The 16,831-nt window shown below is 39.3% G+C and overlaps 1 protein-coding gene across 1 annotated transcript in view; it reads right to left on the bottom strand.

Moving 5' to 3' along the window:
* The window catches only part of LOC123759723 (insulin-like growth factor 1 receptor), a 476,359-nt gene that overhangs the window by 12,764 nt on the left and 446,764 nt on the right, over positions 1 to 16,831 (bottom strand). Inside the window, exon 27 of the mRNA XM_069317549.1 lies at positions 12,699 to 12,941. Coding sequence (XP_069173650.1) covers positions 12,699 to 12,941 — 243 coding nt within the window. The remainder of the gene's footprint in view (positions 1 to 12,698; positions 12,942 to 16,831) is intronic.

Here is a 16,831-nt window from a genome sequence, read left to right as displayed (position 1 = left end):
ATGAAAGAAATTGCATTTTGAGCACACAGAATGTTAGCACACAGCGGATTGCTCATTGCCATTCCAAATGTTTAATTGAAAAAACAAACATTCCAAATGTTTGTTTTTCAAACAAACATTTGGAATGGCAATGAGCAATCCGCTTTCCCCAGTTTTGAGCAATTTGTATATGGAGTTCTTCGAAATAAAAATCTTATCCAGGATTATCCCCTCTAATGTTGTCTGGTTTAGGTATGTCGATGATATTTTGTGCTTATGGCCAAGTGACCAAGACCAAATTGTTTTTCTTAATGAACTTAATTCTTTGGTACCTTCAATAAAATTCACATGTGAAAATGAGGAGAATGGTACTCTTCCGTTTTTGGACATTATGATTCATAGAGTCAATAGAAGGTTCAAATTTAATGTGTATAGAAAACCTACCAACGTGGGGTCGTATGTTCATTATTATTCGAATCATCACAGTAAAGTTAAATAGGCAATATTTTCAGAAATGTTTCTTCGAGCTTTGAGGGTATGCAGCCCTGAGTTTTATGATGAAGAGATAGCTAAAATATATGAAAATGAAAAGAGTTTACAGTACCCTAAGATGTTTTTGGATTGTTCGTTCGGGAAAGCTAAAAGTACGTTTTATAATAATGTCTCCAAAGCGAAACCAGAAATTAGAAACTCATTAGTGGTACCTTATGCGATGGGATTTGAGAAACTTTCCCCAGGTTTTAAGAACCTTAATATCACTTTGGGGTTCACTAATAATACGATCAAGTCTAATTTAATAAAAAAAAACTCCTCTGGTACAGTAGGCTGTGTGTATTTGATTTTCTGCAATGATTGTGAGTCTGAGTACCTTGGACAAACAGGAAAATCCTTACAATTACGTATGTCCCAACATGCTTATAGTATAAGAACTGCCCAAACGTCTAATGTTTTGTATCTACACACAAGTTTGTGTGATCACACTATTAATTGGGATGGAGCGAAAAGCATTACCGATTGCAACGACTTTGTGGAACGGAATTTAATTGAGTCTGCCCTAATTAGTCAATGTCCAAATCTTCTCAATGTTAGTACTGGTATGTACAAACTTGACCCAGTTTTAAGTTACAATATTGTACAACAGTTTATGAAAAACTATGATAGTTACATTGTCTCATAGCAATATTATATTAATATTTTATGTAGGTTCACTGAGGCTTTTTCTTTAATCTTTTATTCTTACCGCTTAAATCCATCAGACCACTCTAAGCTAATCTATACCTTTTTCTGGTTAATTCTTTCCCAAGAACATGGTGGTCAGGATCTAGTGTCTGCCTCCACTCTTCCTTTGTGATTTCTTTCAGTCCGGTGTTGACAAAGGCCCAGATCGGCCGAAACGTTCATCTCTCTTTCTCATTTTTCTGTGGATTTTCCGCACACACACACACACACACACACACACCCACACCCGCACACACATATATATATACATATATATATATATATATATATATATATATATATATATATATATATATATATATATATATATATATATATATATATATATATTATTAAATATGACCGAAAAAGTAAGATTAATAATTCTAACACGAATTTTCTCAATCTTTCGTACATTACGCTTCACTGTTGGAGGTAAATCAAAAATCACTTCTCCAAAATTCATTTTTATTTCTAGTCTGACGCGACACGGGCGCGTTTCGTAAAACTTATTACATTTTCAAAGACTTCACATATATATATGCAATAATGATCACAAAAACACTGATCCAAGTATGCAGAATAACCACATGTGAAAAATAGAGAATGCTTAACGCGTTTTCGGCTAATTCGCCTTCATCAGAGCAAAGTAGAATAAAGATAAGAAAACATTGCTGATCAGACCTTTATATCCGCCTGGGCAGATCACCTGACCCCCAAGAATAAGTGGAGGAAAGGAATTATAAGAAAGAAGGTAACTGCAGAAGGCCTATTGGCCCATACGAGGCAGCTCTTATTAATATCTGCAAGTGCCATACGTGTTAAATGATTGCTATATTGTTTTGACGTGCTATATTAAGGCTTAAATAGGGATCCAACTTGTACATACCGGGGCTCACATTAAGGCTGTTGTTACAATGTTTAACAATAAATTTTGCCCCTGTGAAGTCGATAGAATAATTACATAAACTGGAATGTAAATACAATGCACTGGAGTGCTGGGCTGTACGAATAGCATATGAATGCTGTTTTAAACGCGAGGAAAGAGACTTACCTGTCTGACCGATGTAAACACATGCACACTCATTACAAGGGATGGAGTACACACAACCTGCTACAGACGAGGGCGAGTTCTTAATTAACATGGACTTAACTGTATTATCATTTTTGAACACTAGATTAATATTAAGGTTCTTCAGGGCTTGGGCAAGATTTACTAGACCGTCAGAATATGGTAATACCAACGAATTTTTCAGTTCTGGTTTAGACTTAGTAGTCTGTAGAAAGTCCTTTTTGCTTGACCAAACGCAAGATCCAAGATCGATTTTTGGTATTTTAACTTCTTCCCAATTTCAAATATATTTGCTATTTCTTCATCAAAAAATTCCGGATTGCAAACCCTCAGTGCTCTGAGAAACTTACCAGAAAAAAATGCCCGCTTGACCTGAACATGATGATTTGAGTAGAAATGGACATACGAGCACACATTGGTAGGTTTCCTATACACATTGAACTTGAAACTTCTACCAATTCTATGAATCATGATGTCTAAAAACGGCAGAACACCATTCACTTCGTTCTCAATTGTGAATTTAATTGACGGAACCAGCGAATTAATTTGATTGAGAAAATCAGTTTCGTCATGATTAACCGGCCACAGGCATAAAATATCGGCAACGTACCTGTACCAAAGCAAATTTGAGGGTAAAATCCTGGGAAGGATATTTGTTTCAAAACATTCCATGTACACATTGCTCAAAACAGGGGAGAATTACCCATCGAGATGCCAAATGTTTGTTTATAAAATTAATCATTAAAGCTGAAATAATTATCTTTAATGCACAATTTTATAAGTTCAATAATGGTGTTAGTAGGAAAAGTTAAATTATACCTTGGGAGTAGATCCCGTAAGAATGACAACAGATCATCAACAGGAACCCTAGTGAACACAGCCGTCACATCAAAACTCACAAGTTTAAAAACATAATTTAATTTCAAACTAGACAACTTGTTAACCAAGTCCAAGTTGTTTGTTATGTGTGAGTTGGAAATGGAACCTACTACTGGAGACAAGACTTGGACAAGCCATTTGGAAAGTCTATATGCCACAGATCCAACTGAACTAATAATAGGTCTTGCAGGATTATTGGGTTTGTGTGTTTTAATAAGGCCATATAGATATGGGAGAGAAGGGGAACGACTTAAAAATTTAAGAATCAACTCCTTATCGTTCCTGAGCACGGTTTTAAGAGTTTTGTTGAAATGAGCAATAACTCTTTCAAAAGGGTCACTATTAACAGGTAAGTAAGTGTCTCTGTCCTCCAATAACTGGTTCATTTTTTGGACGTAGTGTTCTTTGTCCATGATGACAACAGCATTGGATTTATCAGCTTTAGTGATATGTAGAGAGTTATCTTTTTTGAGGGTTTTGAACGCTTGCATAAACCTCTCTGGACAATTAGGCACAGTACCCTTAAGTAAAGAACCGTACACCAGATTGCAAACTGCAAAAAGTTTTTGCAATTTGGAGAAATCTAGTGAGATTTCAGTTGATGACATCAATATTTGCAAGGGAATGGTGTACGGTTCTTTACTTAAGGGTACTGTGCCTAATTGTCCAGAGAGGTTTAAATTGCCCTCGTCCTAAAGATGGCTACATTAACCTGACTTCTTATGATCTTACCCAGGACCAACGAGACCTCTTAAATCTTGGTTTAAATTGTCAATTCATATCTAAACCAAAGATGCATCAAAAACGCCTGGAAATCGAAATGCTTCTGGACGACATCATAAGCTAGAAGACAACAAAAAAGTCATCACCACTGACACACTTCAAGCTGAACTACTTTCAGAAGCGGGAAAAAAACGAGGAACATATTCATCTATAATCTTAGCCCCACGACTCAAAGAAGCAGCAAAAAACTAAAAAATCTTAAAGACGTAACAATAAGAAAAGCCGACAAAACAGCAGGTATGTATTGATTCCTACCCAAGAATACATGAACAAAATTAGCGACATCCTTAGTGATGACACAAAATTTCAACGAATCACGAGGAACCCTGTGGAAGTCCTTAAGCGGAAAGTAAACAAAACAATTATAGCAATGAACGCAAAGAAAGGTAGTGTGCATTTCAATAAACTTCAAGGCGGCTATGGCTTAGGATATGCCTAAGCCATCTTCAATCCGGTGCCCCCAGGAATCACATGAGACAAGCCCACGACATCACCCTAACAAGAGAAATGTTGAACAAAAATACCTGTATAATAGACAAAGCCCAAGATGCAAGAAAATTACAAATTCTTCAAGCAATTCACATAAGATGTTATGCTCGCTGTTTGATACCTACCATGAACACCCAAATCAAGGAACTATTTACTCTACCCACCATGAGAGTAAGGACAAGACCAGAACATAACGATGCCAACATAGAAGACACTGTTCAACATAACAGGCCAATTACACTTGATTAATCTTTGTATGTAGTTAGCAGCCGCCTCGTATGGGCCAATAGGCCTTCCGCAGTTACCTCTATCCTTATGTTCTTTTGTTTCCCCCCCCCCTTTATCCCTTATGTATCCCCCCCCCATGTTTTCACCTTTATTGTCTTATCACCTGACCCAGTGCGGGTATAAAATCAACCAAACCTGAAAATTCCTTTCACTTGAGAATGAACCATGGAGGTTCGAAACGTTGTGCAAATTGTATAAATAAATGTAATACATTCTATAGTAATTCACTTCTTTTCTTCACCTTGAAATTACGAAAATGAGTTTTGGAGAACTCCTATTTCAGCTAAGTCCTGATGCTAAGAAAATAGTTAGTGGGATAGAAGCCTTAAATCAAACGATAGTAAATACAGAATATGCGGTCATTTTCAATGAGACATATATATATATATATATATATATATATATATATATATATATATATATATATATATATATATATATATATATATATATATATATATATATATATATATATATATATTAGTATATTTTGGTAGCAGTCTTTCCTGTAGACATATATTATTAAATATGACCGAAAAAGTAAGATTAATAATTCTAACACGAATTTTCTCAATCTTTCGTACATTACGCTTCACTGTTGGAGGTAAATCAAAAATCACTTCTCCAAAATTCATTTTTATTTCCAGTCTGACTCGACACGGGCGCGTTTCGTAAAACTTATTACATTTTCAAAGACTTCACAAATACACAACTGATTAGAACTTACGTCTCTCTGATATTATATCTACATTTGAGTGAGGTGGGAAGGGTGATGTGGCATTAACACAAGACAGAACAGGAGGGGATATTAATAGGGTATTAAAAGTATCAACACAAGACAGAACAGAAACAATGGGTATTGAATAGAAGTGTTTGTAGAAAGCCTATTGGTCCATATTTCTTGATGCTTCTATATTGGACTTCTCAAGACTCCGCTCCAATATAGAAGCATCAAAAAATATGGACCAATAGGCTTTCTACAAACACTTCTATTCAATACCCATTGTTTCTGTTCTGTCTTGTGTTGATACTTTTAATACCCTATTAATATCCCCTCCTGTTCTGTCTTGTGTTAATGCCACATCACCCTTCCCACCTCACTCAAATGTAGATATAATATCAGAGAGACGTAAGTTCTAATCAGTTGTGTATTTGTGAAGTCTTTGAAAATGTAATAAGTTTTACGAAACGCGCCCGTGTCGCGTCAGACTAGAAATAAAAATGAATTTTGGAGAAGTGATTTTTGATTTACCTCCAACAGTGAAACGTAATGTACGAAAGATTGAGAAAATTCGTGTTAGAATTATTAATCTTACTTTTTCGGTCATATTTAATAATATATATATATATATATATATATATATATATATATATATATATATATATATATATATATATATATATATATATATATACATATATATATATATATATATATATTTATATTGGTGTATATTGGCAGCAGGTTTTCTTTCAAACATGTTTCATTGAATATGACCGCATATTCTGTATTTATTATTTTCTGGTTTAGGGCTTCTATCCCTCTAACTATTTTCTTAGCATCAGGGCTTAATTGAAATAGGAGTTCTCCAAAACTCATTTTCATACTTTTAAGGTGAAGAAAAGAAGTGATTTACTATAGAGTGTATTACACTTATTTGTATAATTTGCACAACGTTTCGAACCTCCATGGTTCATTCTCAAGTGAACAGATCTTACAATACTAGTTGATTTTATACCCGCACTGGGTCAGGAGATAATACAATAAAGGTGAAAACATGAGGGGATACATAAGGGATAAATGTGAGGTGAAACATAGGGGTAACTGCAGAAGGCTTATTGGCCCATACGAGGCAGCTCCTATCTAAACACAAAGATTAATCCAGTGCAATTGGCCTATTATGTTGGACATGCCATCTTCAACACGTCGTCTGTGTTGGCATCGATATGTTCTTGTCTTGTCCTTACTCTCATGGTGGGTAGAGTAAATAGTTCCGTGATTTGGGTGTTCATGGTAGGTCGCTCTATTCTTATGTGAATTGCCTCAAGAATTTGTAATCTTCTTGCATCTTGGGTTTTGTCTATTATGCAGGTATTCTTGTTCAACATTACTCTGGTTAGAGTAATGTCATGGGCTTGTCTCATGTGATTCATAGGGGCACCAGATTGAAGATGGCATGTCAAACGCCTCGTCAGCTTGGTCGACGTCATACCTATGTACTTACATTGAAGGTTACATCCTTCGTGGGGGCAAGTGTACATGTATACAACGCTTGACTGCTGTAGAGGGTTCTCCGTCGGCTTCGGGCTGTTTTTGGTAAGGAGTTCGGAAGTCTTCTTGGTTTTGTAGAATATTATCAGGTTTATGTTTTGATTAGGAGTAGTGCTTTTTACTCCTTTACGGATTATTTCTTTCATTATTCTTTCCTCTTTTATATGTTCACTGTGCATGGTTGATTTGTAATATAAATTTTTTGGGGGTGTTGTGGTTTCTGTTCTAGGTTCTGAATTATACCAACGGTCCAAGTGTCTTCTTATAGCAGCGTTTATTTCCGCGTTGCTATATCCGTTGTTTACCAATACCTGAGTTACTCTTTCAAACTCTCTACTCACGTTGCTCCATTCAGCGCAGTGGGTAAGCGCTCGACGAATATAAGCATTGAGAACACTGGCTTTGTATCTTTGGGGGCACTCACTTCTACCATTCAGGCATAATCCTATGTTGGTGGGCTTGGTATATACGTTGGTGCTTAAAGAGGTTCCTGTTTTTGTTATTAGTACATCCAAGAATGGCAGACTGTTATTTTCACTATTTTCATGTGTAAATCGGAGTACTGACTCTCTCTCTAGGTGTCTTTTTAGGTCAATTAGTTCATCTGAGTCTTTTACTATTACGAATATGTCATCTACATAACGGCAGTATACAGTTGGTTTTTGTCTGCTACTGAAGACCCTGTCTTCGATGGTTCCCATATAAAAATTAGCAAATAAAACTCCTAAGGGGGAGCCCATTGCTACTCCGTCTATTTGTAAATACATGTCTCCTTGTGGACTGATGAAAGGGGCTTCCTTTGTACATGCTTCGAGAAGACTTTTCAAGTGTGGCTCAGGTATGTCTAATTTGGGGGTGCTCTCGTCTCTGTATACTCCGTCCAGTATCATTCCTATGGTTGTGTCGACTGGGACGTAGGTAAATAGGGATTCAACGTCCAGGGAAGCGATGATACCTTCGGGCTGGGTAGATTTGATCAATTCTAGGAAATCTGCTGATGATTGTAGACTAAACTTACTTGGAGTGTATGGAGTTAGGAGTTCATTGAGTTTCTTTGCCAGGTGATAAGTTGGGGTTGGTATTTGGCTGATTATAGGGCGTAGTGGGTTACCTGGTTTATGCGTCTTAACATTGCCGTAGGCATATCCTAAGCCATAGTCGCCTTGAAGTTTATTGAAATGCACACTACCTTTCTTTGCGTTGATTGCTGTAATTGTTTTTTTTACTTTCCGCTTAAAGTCTTCTACGGGGTTCCTCGTGATTCGTTGAAATTTGGAGTCGTCACTAAGGATGTAACTAATTTTGTTCATGTAATCATGGGTAGGAATCAATACATATGCTGCTGTTTTGTCGATTTTTCTTATTGTTACGTCTTTCAGATTTTTTTAGTTGTTTCGCTGCTTCTTTGAGTCGTGGGGTTAAGATTGTAGTCATCACCACTGACACACTTCAAGCTGAACTACTTGCAGAAGCAGGGAAAAAACGAGGAACATATTCATCTACAATCTTAACCCTACGACTCAAAGAAGCAGCGAAACAAACAAATCGGGCCTTGCATAGTAGGCAGAGAAGTGCGTTCTGGCTACTAGGTACGACATATATATATATATATATATAGTAGACATCCTTCTACCTGCCCACTTACATCAGCTGGCAGGTGTACATGATCCCAATTTTACATGCTGTGCCACGGAGTGGGCCTCTCGTGCAGGCCAATCACCTCAACCACCATCCCCAAAAGCCCACAAGCAATCCAGCTGGGATGGTCCCATTGTAGACCAAGTTGCTGCAGAGTGCCTGGGGGCTGCAACAACACAACACGACATTGCTCGCCTCACAGCAGTAGCAGCACCACATGCAGGGGATTTCCTGTTAGCAACCCCAATGTCGGCAACTGGCACGCGTCTCACACCACACGCCCTCCGAATTGCTGTGGCCCTCCGCCTTGCTGCCCCAATCCACACCAGATATAGGTGTATTTTGCGGCGAGGTGGTGGCTGACAGGTATGGCCACCATGGCTTACTCTGCCAAAGCACAGGGGGATGGCACTCGAGGCACAGTGAAGTTAACAATATCATCAAGAGGAGCCTCACCACAGCTGGATGCCCAGCTGAAAGAGAGCCCCGTTACCTAACGCCCCGTAACTCTGATGCTCTTATTGGTCGCCCGGATGGTATCACAGTGAACCCCTGGAAGAATGGCAAGCAGTTGGTATGGGACTACACGTGCGTATCAACCCTGGCTAACACCTACATTAACCTCAGTGTTGCACAACCAGGTGGCGCTGCCACCCACAGGGAAGCAGCCAAATCCCGTAAGTATAGAGAACTGGATCACCACTACAATTTTGTCCCCATTGCTTCTGAGACACTCGGCGCCTGGGGTAAAAGTGCTACCAGTTTTTTGAAGGAACTGGGTTCTAGGCTCATTGAAACAACAAGGGACCCAAAGCTGCAAGCTTTCTTTTCCAGCTCCTCAGTGTGGCGATACAGAGGGAAAATGCGCACTGCATCCAGGGTTCCTGCCCGCCATCTGAGGAGCTGGAGGAACTCGACAACCTATGATAACCATCTTTGTAACCCATATGTAACTCCTTTTTTTTAACAAAGTTCAAATAAAGTAAATATATATGTGTACATACAAAAGAATGGGGGTGGTAGGAGAAGATAATATTAGTGTTCAGTGAGAAACCACAAGGTCTCCTCTGAATACTTTTTATTTTCTTCTCCGAGGCTATGGGTCCCCACATTGGCACCAGAGGTGGTACCCTCACAAACTTTCACTTATATATATATATATATATATATATATATATATATATATATATATATATATATATATATATATATATACTTATATATTTATATACATATATATATATATATATATATATATATATATATATATATATATATATATATATATATATATATATATATATATATATATATATATATATATATATATATATATACATATACATATGTCAAACCCATATTTGAAACAATCAAGGCACCCCACCTTCAGCACGTTACACGGTAATTGGTTCCACAAATCAACAACCCTGTGACCGAAAGAGTATTTACACATGTCTTTCCTTAATGTAAACATATCCAATTTATACCAATTGTTTTGTATGGATACGAGGAGTCACAATAACGTGGCTGAAATATGTTTACCAAACCACACACTAGAAAGTGAAGGGACGACGACGTTTAGGTCCGTCCTGGACCATACTCAAGTCGATTTATTGATAAAAAATTTATTTGAGAATGGTCCCAGGACGGACCGAAACGTCGTCGCCCCTTCACTTTCTAGTGTGTGGTTTGGTCAACCAATTGTTTCGTGTTCTGTCTTGTGTCGATACTTTAAATACCCTATTAATATACCCCTTTGTTATGTCCAGTCATCCACTTGTAAACCTCTATCATGTCACCCTTAATTCTTTGCCTTTCTAGAGAATGTAATTTAAGCTTTGTCAATCTTTCTTCATATGACAGGTTTCTAATTTGGAGGATTAACTTTGTCATCCTACGCTGGATACGTTCTTGTGAATTTATATCAATTCTATAGTACACCGACCAAAACTGAACTCCATAATCTAAATGGGGCCTAACCAGAGCAAAATATAGCTGAAGAACCACACCATGTGTCTTGTTACTAATGTTTCAAGTAATAGATCCCAGTGTCCTATTTGCCTTATTACGAACATTTATGCATTGAATTTTTGGTTTTAAATTCCTACTAATCATAACTCCCAGATCTCTTTCTTAATCTGATTTCGCAATCTCAACACCATCTAGCTCGTATCTTATAATTCTTTCATCATTACCTAGCCTCTAAACCTAACATTTGTCAGCATTAAACTGCATCTGTAAACTTGTCATTAACGTATATTAGAAATAGAACTGGTCCCAGCACCGATCCTTGAGGTACTCTACTCGTTACTGTTCGCCAGTCCGACTTTTCGCCTCTTACCATTACTCTCTGGCTCCTTCCTGTTAGGTAGTTCCTTACCCATGCCTTTCCGTAAACTCCCGCCCTGCCTCACAAGTTGGAATAGCAGTGTCATGTGCGGTATTGTATCAAAAGCTTTCTGGCAGTCCAGAAATATGCAGTCTACCCATCTATACCTGTCCTGCCTTATTCTTGTTATTTTATCAGAGAATTCCAGAAGGTTTGTTTGGCATGATTTCCCTTTCCTCAACCCATGAACCCTATTTAGATCGTCTTGAAGTGATAGATGAGTTTTTTCAGTGTTTATTTCCTTCCCGCTTTTTCTATCATCAGCAAATTTGCGAATATTGCTGCTCAAACCTGAATCTAAATCATTGATATATATTATGAATAGCACAGGTCCCAGGACAGAACCTTGTGGTACTCCACTTACAACATTTGCCCAGGCTGACTTAACCTCATTTATATTAACTCTTTGTTTCCTTTGGTATAGCTATTCCCTAATCCAACTTGAACGTATACATTGTATATTCACTGCACCCCCAAAAATATGTTTAAAATATATGTATGTTGTTGGTTTGATTTGGAGATTTCAACAGACATTGTGTCATGATCTTTGCATTCGGGAATTGGAAATATTTATACTAAGGAGTGAGATACTTGTCAGTCTAGACTCTGTGTTATCTCCTTGATTTATATAAATAAGAGGTAGGAGGCTGTTTCATTCATTCCTTTACTCAATTATTCATCTTTGGCAATATGCTATAAACATTAAGTCCAAAAATGTAGTCATTGGCTGGGGAGGGGGGATATTATTAATCTTTCTCACAATTTAATTAATTGGTCTCTATTAAAAAGAATTGGAACACATAATTAGGTGAAGAGTACAGTGAACTAGCAAATGAATGGGCATAACAAGGGGATATAATAATAAGGCCTTCAGCATACTGATGGGGTGATGTAATTGAAGGGTAAGGGTATGAAAGAGGGCATTAATTGGGGTGTTTATTAGACATTAGGTAAGACAATGGTAAATACCAGTGTGAACATTGGGCTATTTTCCTTGTTTCTTATGTATAGGACTCATGCAGTTTTATTTCATAGTGGTATTAATGATTGGTCCAACATGGGCAGATATAAATAAGAGATACTGTATGGCCTCCCAAAAAGACTTTCTGCAATTTCATTCTCATGAATAATATACAATGTTTTAACTAGAAATAATCTTTGAAAATGGGAATAAATATAAAAATGGGATTAAATAATTGAAAATAGTGTTAAATATGTAATTATGGAAAACGGACTTATTGAGAGAAGATGAAGACTGGCAGTCTGATGACGTCATTGAACATCAGTGATCGCTGAACCCGTGCATCGACATGGTAACTAAATTTAGGGATGACTGAAAGGTGCTATTTAATCTCATCGGGAAAATTACTAGGTGACGAACGGGAGCCAATTAAATCCCATGGAAAATTTTACTACGCTAATGGGGAATAATAGAGATTCACAGAAATTTACAGTATGCCAGAAGGGAATCATCAAGAAAACTAAAATGAGTCCTTTCTGGCGTACTTTACACTACTGGCATGACCCCACGCTGCTACTGTGGGCAGGGACAAAAGGCCCACAGACCACTGGATGGTACAGGAGCAATACACCTGGCAAACAAAACTTGGTTAAGTTTGTGTTAAATAGTATTCTTATAGTCCAAATTTTTCTAGGGGTTGAATAATTAATAGGAATATTTTGTGACTTGCCAGGTCGTCGTCAGCACCAATGTCGTCGACATGTGAGTGGTCGTAGTGGTCGTGGTGGTCGGGGTCGTGGTGGTCGAGGTCGTGGGGCTGGTGCGGCGAGGCCGAGCTGGTGAAGCAGTGCTCGGCCTCCTCCAGGCTGGGGTCGAGGGAACCGCTCGCTATGAAGCCTTCGTCGTTGTCCTCAGTGCTCTCAGAGTCGCAGCACCTCCAGCTGTGGAAGAACGACACCCGCTCGAAGTACGCCTGCAGGGAGGCGGGTGTTGGGGTTACAGGGTGTTACAGGGTGCTTAGTACAGGGTGTCTAGTACAGGGTGTTTAGTACAGGGTGTCTAGTACAGGGTGTTTAGTACAGGGTGTCTAGTACAGGGTGTTTAGTACAGGGTGATTAGTACAGGGTGTTTAGTACAGGGTGACTAGTACAGGGTGTTTAGTACAGGGTATCTAGTACAGGGTGTTTTGTACAGGGTGTTACAGGGTGACTAGTACAGGGTGTTACAGAGTGTTTAGTACAGGGTGTTACAGAGTGACTATTACAGGGTGTTACAGGGTGACTAGTACAGGGTGTCTAGTACAGAGCGTTTAGTACAGGGTGTCTAGTACAGGGTGACTAGTACAGGGTGTTACAGGGTGTTTAGTACAGGGTGACTAGTACAGGGTGGCTAGTACAGGGTGTTTAGTACTGGGTGTTACAGGGTGTTTAGTACAGGGTGTTACAGAGTGACTATTACAGGGTGTTACAGGGTGACTAGTACAGGGTGTCTAATACAGAGCGTTTAGTACAGGGTGTTACAGAGTGACTATTACTGGGAGTTACAGGGTGACTAGTACAGGGTGTTACAGGGTGTTTAGTACAGGGTGACTAGTACAGGGTGGCTAGTACAGGGTGTTTAGTACAGGGTGTTACAGGGTGTTTAGTACAGGGTGTTACAGAGTGACTATTACAGGGTATTACAGGGTGTTTAGTACAGGGTGTTACAGGGTGATTAGTACAGGGTGTTTAGTACAGGGTGACTAGTACAGGGTGTTTAGTACAGGGTATCTAGTACAGGGTGTTTTGTACAGGGTGTTACAGGGTGACTAGTACAGGGTGTTACAGAGTGTTTAGTACAGGGTGTTACAGAGTGACTATTACAGGGTGTTACAGGGTGACTAGTACAGGGTGTCTAGTACAGAGCGTTTAGTACAGGGTGTTACAGGGTGTCTAGTACAGGGTGTTACAGGGTGACTAGTACAGGGTGTTACAGGGTGTTTAGTACAGGGTGACTAGTACAGGGTGGCTAGTACAGGGTGTTTAGTACAGGGTGTTACAGGGTGTTTAGTACAGGGTGTTACAGAGTGACTATTACAGGGTGTTACAGGGTGACTAGTACAGGGTGTCTAGTACAGAGCGTTTAGTACAGGGTGTTACAGGGTGTCTAGTACAGGGTGTTACAGGGTGACTAGTACAGGGTGTTACAGGGTGTTTAGTACAGGGTGACTAGTACAGGGTGGCTAGTACAGGGTGTTTAGTACAGGGTGTTACAGGGTGTTTAGTACAGGGTGTTACAGAGTGACTATTACAGGGTGTTACAGGGTGACTAGTACAGGGTGTCTAATACAGAGCGTTTAGTACAGGGTGTTACAGAGTGACTATTACTGGGAGTTACAGGGTGACTAGTACAGCGTGTCTAGTACAGAACGTTTAGTACAGGGTGTTGCAGGGTCTCTAGTACAGGTTGTTACAGGGTGACTAGTACAGGGTGTTATAAGGGTGGCTAGTACAAGGTGTTACAAGGGTGGCGAGTACAGGGTGTTATAAGGGTGGCTAGTACAGGGTGTTACAACGGTGGCTGGTACAGGGTGTTACAGGGTGTCTAGTACAGGGTGTTACAGGGTGTCTAGTACAGGGTGTTACAGGGTGATTAGTACAGGGTGCTATAAGGGTGGCTAGTACAGGGTGTTACAAGGGTGGCTAGTACAGGGGTTACAGGGTGGCTAGTACAAGGTGTTACATGGATGACTAGTACAGGGTGTTACAGGGGGACTAATACAGGGTGTTACAGGGTGGCTAGTACAGGGTGTTGCAGGGTGGCTAGTACAGGGTGTTACAGGGTGGCTAGTACAGGGTGTTACAGGGTGGCTAGTACAGGGTGTTACAGGGTGGCTAGTACAGGGTGCTACAGGGTGATTTGTACAGGGGTTACAGGGTGGCTAGTACAAGGTGTTACATGGGTGACTAGTACAGGGTGTTACAGGGGGGACTAATACAGGGTGTTACAGGGTGGCTAGTACAGGGTGTTACAGGGTGTTACAGGGTGGCTAGTACAGGGTGTTACAGGGTGTTACAGGGTGGCTAGCACAGGGTGTTACAGGGTGTTACAGGAGTGGGTAGTACATGGTGTTACAGGGTGGCTTGTACATGGTGTTACAGGGTGTTACTGGTTCACTAGTACAGGATGTTACAGGGTGACTAGTACATGGTGTTACAGGGTGACTAGTACAGGGTGTTACAGGGTGACTAATACAGGGTGTTACAGGGTGACTAGTACAGGGTGTTACAGGGTGACTAGTACATGGTGTTACAGGGTGGCTTGTACATGGTGTTACAGGGTGTTACTGGTTCACTAGTACAGGATGTTACAGGGTGACTAGTACATGGTGTTACAGGGTGACTAGTACAGGGTGTTACAGGGTGACTAGTACAGGATGTTACAGGGTGACTAGTACAGGGTGTTACAGGGTGACTAATACAGGGTGTTACAGGGTAACTAGTACATGGTGTTACAGGGTGACTAGTACAGGATGTTACAGGGTGGCTAGTACAGGGTGTTACAGGGTGGCAAGTACAGGGTGTTACTGGGTGACTAGTACAGGGTGTTACAGGGTGGCTAGTACAGGGTGTTACCGGGTGGCAAGTACATGGTGTTACAGTGTGACTAGTACAGGGTGTTACAGGGTGGCTAGTACATGGTGTTACAGGGTGACTAGTACATGGTGTTACAGGGTGACTAGTACAGGGTGTTACAGGGTGGCTAGTACAAGGTGCTACAGGGTGGCTAGTACAGGGTGGTTAATACAGGGTGTTACAAGGTGACTAGTACAGGGTGTTACAGGGTGACTAGTAGATGGTGTTGCAGGGTGACTAGTACAGGGTGTTACAGGATGTTACAGGGTGACTAGTACATAGTGTTACAGGGGTGACTAGTACAGGGTGTTACAGGGTGGCTAGTACAGGGTGGCTAGTACAGGGTGTTACAGGGTAGCTAGTACAGGGTGTTACAGGGTGACTAGTACAGGGTGTTACAGTGTGACTAGTACAGGATGTTACAGGGTGGCTAGTAGAGGGTGTTACAGGGTGGCTAGTACAGGGTGTTACAGGGATGATTAGTACAGGGTGGCTAGTACAGGGTGACTAGTACAAGGTGTTACAGGGTGGCTAGTACAGGGGTGTTACAGGGTGGCTAGTACAGGGTGTTAAAGAGTGACTAGTACAGGGTGTTACAGGGTGGCTAGTACAGGGCCTGTGTGTGTTGTCAGAGATGACGTCCTGTGAAGGGGATTTGTAAGCTTCTTGTTTCTGATGTATATATATGTATATATATATATATATATATATATATATATATATATATATATATATATATATATATATATATATATATTTATATATATATATACATATTAATATCATAAGATAGTAGATATTAACATTGTATTAATGGGACAAATGTGTATCAATGATTCTACTCAAATCAGCCTCTAACTGATCAATTAAAAATGTATCTAAATTATATAAACCACTGCTAATGTTCAAATTACAAGATTTTGTAATATGTATTAAATCAGATTCAATTACGTTTCTATTGAAAGTGATTTACTCTTCGTTATTGAAGAAGCTAACTCACAATTAATTTGGTGAGAATTTTCTGACAAATGAACAAGCAAAGCATTAGACAATTATTCGTGTCTTTGTTGGCCAATTGTTGGCTTTATGTTGCAAAATTCTAAATTTTAAATCTTCAGATATTTGTCCTACATAGTACCTATTATAATATTTAGATGGTATTTTATAAATGAAACAATTATCACTATAAGGACTGTTTCTAACTAATAGTTTTCCAACAGTATTTTAGTAATTAAACAATAAATGTGTA

Source organism: Procambarus clarkii, chromosome 8, assembly GCF_040958095.1.
Source record: "Procambarus clarkii isolate CNS0578487 chromosome 8, FALCON_Pclarkii_2.0, whole genome shotgun sequence".
In the NCBI taxonomy this organism is placed as follows: Eukaryota; Metazoa; Arthropoda; class Malacostraca; order Decapoda; family Cambaridae; genus Procambarus; species Procambarus clarkii.
Note: the sequence above shows the minus strand (reverse complement) of the source record. Positions and strands in the feature narration are given on the sequence as shown.